Here is a 6,115-nt window from a genome sequence, read left to right on the forward strand (position 1 = left end):
GCATGTATGTTTTTTGGAGTGAAGTTAAAATGCTTTGATCAAACACTCACAGTCACACGGAGTGAAAATAAAAATCAGTTGAACACTCAAACAAACAACTTAAAGAAAAATGCAAATTACATGTTTATTCAGAGGTTATTTACAGTGAATATATTTGCCAGTGATACATAAGGTAAAAATAAGTACATAAAACATTTTTATTGACAGATAAAGACTTTGGAATGTCAGGCGTCTCATTGCTAAAACTGTTTCACCCCCTTATTCTTTTTTTTTTTTTTTTTTTTAAACATTTACAAGAATTTCAGATGCACAGAGATAAAAACGAATCAATGCAGCATTAGTTTTAGAACTTGTGACATGTAGTCGAGCTTGGAGCTTGTTGAAGAGCATGTCAGTGAACTGCAGGTCAGATTTAGCTCCCACACTGTTTTACATTCAGCTCAAATCTGCAAAATACTAAAACCACACGGAGGCTAAAGAATATATGAGACATCCAACTTATAAACATACAGAAATGACCTTTAGGCTAAATACAAAAGTGCATTCCTTTGGTAGAAAACATTTATCTTAAGAAACTAAGATGTGCTAGAGGAGTGTGTGTTGCATCTTGCAGGGCCTGTCAGACTCTTTCCATCTGCAGGCCCCAGTGAATTGTGGGACATTCATCTCACTTCAGGAGAGCTGCTGCACATCCATGTGTTTAAAAAAAAAAAGCACAGGGCTGTTTGCATTGAAACACAGCAGCTTCTGGTTACAGCATGAAGGTGTCATTCACAGGTCGATCTGTACTTTGGTTCGTTTCTCATCACCAGGTCTTTAGAGGGAGGGGAGGGAGGAGAGAGGGAGGGAGGGAGGGAGGGAGGGGAGGAGAGAGGGAGGGAGGGAATATTGCGCACAATGCGTCCATGTGTAAACTACGTGTTCGTTAAGTCACCAGATGGATGAAAACGTTACAAATGAAGCAGGAACACAAACAATAAAAATCTCTGTAAATCTCTCTGCAGACTTGTCTTGTGCATGAAATGAGGGCAAAGTTTCTGCCTCTCTCTCTCACACACACACACACACACACACTGGTGATTTCAGACAGTGCAACTTCAAACTTCCTCCGGCTCCTGGTTCAGAAGCTTTTCAGCCTTTTCCCGATGACTCTGCCGCCCCTCGCCACTCTCTGGCCCGGCTGCTCCTTGGACAGCGGGCAGTACTTGATGGTGTGCGCGTTGTCGCCATTGGCGCTGCAGAGGGGGCAGGTGTACGCACGGAGGATGGGACACAGGACTCTGCCGTCCGCGGTCTTCAGGATGTGGGTGCCGTACACCTCCTCCGGCGCGCCGTTATTCCGACAGAAGACGCACACCTTCGGCTCCGGCTTCCCCCTCTGAGGAGCCTGCTTGCGCCGCCGCTCCATGGAGAGCAGGTCGAGGCCGGCGAAGCTTCCCCTGAAGGAGGGCGAATCTCTGTCTCTGTCCCCGGCGAGGTGCTCGTACGGCCCGAGGAGAGAGATGCGCTCCTTCAGGTCGTAGATGGAGATCGGCGGGGAGCCTGGAGCCGCGCAGCAGCAGGAGCAGTCCGAGTGCGCGTCGCTGTCCCTGCCGTGCCCGATTACGCACGAGCAAACCGGGGAGTCGTCTTCCAAACCCAGGGTGGCTTTAAGAGACTCGGTGATGGAGTTCGGGCTGAAGGGAGGACTGTTGATCTTTGTCTTGGCCACGAGTGTGGACAGGCCGAGGTAGTCGTTCCAGAAGTTAAAAGTGTAATCACAGGGAGAGCGCGCGTCCAGGAAGCTGTGATCCAAGAAATCCATCCTGTCAGAGGGTTTAATGTCCACAGAGGAGATGAGCTGTTCGGGGTGATGTGCTCCTCAGCATGGGGACCTGAGGAGGGGATGTGCTGTCTTCTCTCTCTGGCTCCAGAATGAGGAGCAGTCAACATGTAGGCGCGGATAAATCCCCTGGAATAAACCAGGGAGGCGTGGTTTGGTTCAAGTTGATTATCTCTCCGGACCCACAGGAGGGTCTGCAGAGCGGAGCAGGGAGCAGCTGAGCCCAGGAGAGCCTCCTGCCTCCCTGAGTGTGATGACACAGTTTATTTATACAGCAGCTTTCAGAACACAAGTACACGCTGCTTTATGTGGAAGGAAAACAACAAGAAACACTTCGAAGATCACACAACTGAGCAGAGACAGAAAAAAAAGATTATAGATGGATGGATGGATGAATGGGTGTGTTGGATGATGGATGGATGGATGAATGGATGGATGGATGATGGATGAATGGATGAATGGATGGATGATGGATGGATGGAAGGATGGAAGGGTGGATGGGTGGATGGATGGAAGGGTGGATGATGGATGGATGGATGTGTTGGATGATGGATGGATGGACGGATGAATGGATGGAAGGGTGGATGGATGGAAGGGTGGGTGTGTTAGTGGATGGATGTATGGATGGATAGATTAATGTATGGATGGATGGGTGTGTTTGATGATGGATGGATGGATGGATGAATGTATGGATGGATGGGTGTGTTGGATGATGGATGGATGGATGCATGAATGGATGGAAGGGTGGGTTACTTCCAGTTCAAATCGAACATGTGTATTTTGCTTCCTGGTAGAAAACAACAGTTCAGTTTGCAGTATAAAGTATAAAAAGGGTTTTAGTGTCTGAACACCGAGCGTTTGCTTCCAACAGCAATTTAAAGTGGGACTCCTGTGATTTTGTCCAAAGTTGGACGACTTTCAAAGGACACAAAAAAAGAGAGAGTCAGCAGAGAGAAGACACTTTGACTTTTTGTCGAACAAATAGTGAAAAAGCAGCAGATTTGAATTATATTTTTACACCTCATATAATATTTATAAAGAGAGTTTTTATTGTATTTAATTGACGATATTGTATTTATTCACCATCATTGGATTCCCAAATCTGTGACATTCTGTGTCTACCTCTCCTCCACGTTAATGTATGTCACGTTGTTGTTATTGTTCATGTCTTCCTGCTGAACCGAGGTTAAAGTAAAGTTGAAGTTTATGTCTCAGCTTTCGCTCGTGCATCAGCTCTGAGACCCCGAATCACCTCATCTGATTTGAGAACATTAGAAAACAACTGATCCTCGTGTGTAAAATCTTTTTGTGTAAATATATATTCGGCACAATCCCGACAGAATACATCGCAGCAGATCAGAAAGTTGTGTTCTCATCATTATTGTGATCCCAAAATTATTTCTTTCAATCTTTGCATCTGCATTGTCAACCCAGACATCTGCAGCGAACGTCCCACGAACAGCACAATCTGGAAGAAGAGTCCGACTGTTGGACTGGTTGTAACTTGTGACCAAGGATCGCATGAGACATATAGCTTTTGTTCCAGAAGTCTCAGAAGCCATTAGAGAGGTTGGGAAACATTTGCTAATCACTCCAGATTCTGAGGAAACTTACACAAGAGTCTTGATTCATATATTTTCCCGTCTGTCCCAAAATAATAATGTGAGGATTGTAGGTTTTCCTGCCACAACTCGTACACGTGGAGTCACACTGGGCTCATGGCCATGTACGGAGGGGAGGAATACTTACAGCAGCAACAAACTGTTTCAGTGAACAAATTGCTGATAAGACAGACATGATTGTAGCTTTTGTGAGACAAATGCTTTCTTACATACTGAAGGTTTCTATTTTAGGACAAAAGAAAAACAATCTAGAATGGCACTTAGAGCTCTTACCAACCACAGGGCCCGACAGTCCCATTACTTCCCAAAACACACCGTCCTGCAATGTTAAAGAAAGTGAAAATGATCTGCTCCAGATCTGTGCCAAAATATAATAGCATCTCTCTCGGCCCATGTTCCACCCTTCCACCAAGTTCTCTGGAAATCCGTTCTGTTGTTTGTGTGTCGTCCTGCAGACAAACCAACCAGCCAACCAGTGGATATGGAGCGAAAACAAAACCTCCTTGCCTGAACAGCAACGGCAGGAGTTGAAACAATTATTTTAATTAACAGAAAAATTACCAAGCAACAGCTTTGGACTAAAAACAACAACATCAGATTCTCTTGGAATTGTGCAAAGTCGCAATCGGCTCAGTGATCAATAAATTACTTCATTGTTATTCGACCTGACAACACGAATTTCTGACAAGACAAAGGAACGAGCGCCCTCTACAGAAACTAGATCCACAGACAAAGAAACAAGTCAAAGCCTTTGTCTTTATTTGGCTGACGGGAAATTTTTTACACAATAACAACGACGTCTTGGCACAAAGACGAAATGGGCACTGTGCATTTGAGCACTTAAAGCGATGCTTCCTGCACTGATGAACCTATAGTGAGAGGTTCCACATGGAGCTGCCGTGTCCTACCTGCACCTGTTCTGCTTCCCCTGAGCCCACGGCTTTGTGCTCACAACCAGCCTCTTCTGCTCCATTGTCTACAGCGGCCCGTTTAACTTCATTAATATGCATTAAAACAGAGTGTGCCACATGTGTTCCTGTGTGTGTGTGTGTTTGTGTGTGTGTGTGTGTGTGTGTGTGTGTCAGTCAAATCCTAGTGAGACAGGCTCCCCAAAAAAGGACAGTGTCCATGTTTCTATATTTTCATCTGAAGTATTAAAAACACAGTAAAAGTTGGGACAAGTCTTCTTTTCTTTAAAACTGGAGCTAATATCCAGTTTGCTGCCATTGTGTTGGTTTTCATTGATGAAATAAATCAATATCTGTTGACCACATGTTAAATGAGTCTCAGAAAATGAGCCTGTGATTCAGCGTTACAGGGAAATTTAGATAAAAACCCAAATCCATGGTTTTGTCCTCTGGATTCAGTTTTTGTATTCATGCCAGTACATCACGGCTTTATGAGCAAGTGTTTGTTTCTCCGTCCGTGTTCCTCGACAGTCTCTATAAACTGGGAAGTGAGAGCCCTGCACTGTGTCACAGTTCGACTTTAAATCATGCTAAAATCTTAAAGAAAAGATTCGTGATGTGCCCCAACATTTGCATGGCCTTATAAATCCTCTGGAAAGAGAATACATTTGCCTCTGCTATGAAAAAAAAAAAAAAAAAAAAAACTTTCCTGCAAGTGTAGATGGCATAAAGCATGAAGAAAATCATGTTAGCGAGACAGTTTCTTCTATGTGGGAATAAATTATCATCAGAATACACCACATGGTCCGTTTTCAAGGTCACCTCCAGCTCTGCATGCACAAAGGAAATCATGAGAGAGCATTTAAAAGATGAATGGCTGCCACATCACAATAGATAAATTGCATGAGGGGCGATATGACATGTGGCTCTGCTGCTTCAGGGCGCCTATATCGCTCCCGATGCAAAACATGTTTGGCAGCAACAAAGAAAGTATCGATAGTGAGTATGAAAATGAAAATAGTCAGTTTTACATTTGAGGAGGCTGAGTCGGGGTCCCAGCATTGAAATAAGATAATAATAATTAAAACAGGGGGTGAATCTCCGTTAAAACTCAGAGGACGAGTGAAATAGTGCTTTACATGAGGAAAAGTGCATTTGATGATCAGAGATTTAAATTAGACAAACACCGTAGACGGAAGAAGAGATGTAGTTACAGTGCAGAAGCACAGACGCTAACTGTAGCTTCACCAACACACTACCAGTGTGTGATGCCCGATCAGTTTAGATATGAGGACCCTTACCTACGTTAAACACGGAAACTTACCTCGGGAGAGACAATACAGGAAATGTAGTTTTACAAACATATTCTCTGGAGACATTTAAGATGAAGACGAAACGTTTCTGTCGACTAATTATCCTGTTGCAGATTAGCAGGAACGTAATTTCACAGGGTTGAGATTTAAACTTGTTCCTAAAGTTGTAACACAAAGGAGTAAAACCTGTAGTAAACATTTTATAGATGAAGCTGATTGTTTCATAAAGAGTCCGTGATAAGAGAAAACTGTCCAGAAGAAGATTTAAGAGTCTCAAGAGTTACTTCGGCCAACAAACGTCAGTAAATCTTTCTTTGTTCACATAACGTTGGTTTGACTGTGTTTACGTCTCAGCTCTACCTGCCCTCCACACACGCTGCCACAGAGAGAGGGTGGTTTTTTTCAGCTTCATTAAATTCAGTGGTTCTGTTTCCAAATGGATAAAAATCT

At 43.8% G+C, this 6,115-nt stretch overlaps 1 protein-coding gene across 1 annotated transcript; it reads right to left on the reverse strand.

The window, feature by feature from the left end:
- Nucleotides 1–99: 99 nt before the first annotated feature.
- LOC109641243 (nanos homolog 1-like) lies at nt 100–2,496 on the reverse strand. Its single transcript, XM_020105635.2, has one exon. The coding sequence runs from the start codon at nt 1,802–1,804 to the stop codon at nt 1,121–1,123; it is 684 nt and encodes a 227-aa protein (XP_019961194.1). The 5' UTR covers nt 1,805–2,496; the 3' UTR covers nt 100–1,120.
- Between the last annotated feature and the right edge of the window lie 3,619 nt (nt 2,497–6,115).

Source organism: Paralichthys olivaceus, chromosome 12, assembly GCF_024713975.1.
Source record: "Paralichthys olivaceus isolate ysfri-2021 chromosome 12, ASM2471397v2, whole genome shotgun sequence".
Lineage (NCBI taxonomy): Eukaryota > Metazoa > Chordata > Actinopteri > Pleuronectiformes > Paralichthyidae > Paralichthys > Paralichthys olivaceus.

What these genes read in the sequence shown, in the direction of transcription:
- LOC109641243 (XM_020105635.2), bottom strand. Translation starts at nt 1,804, where the DNA reads ATGGATTTCTTGGATCACAGCTTCCTGGACGCGCGCTCTCCCTGTGAT.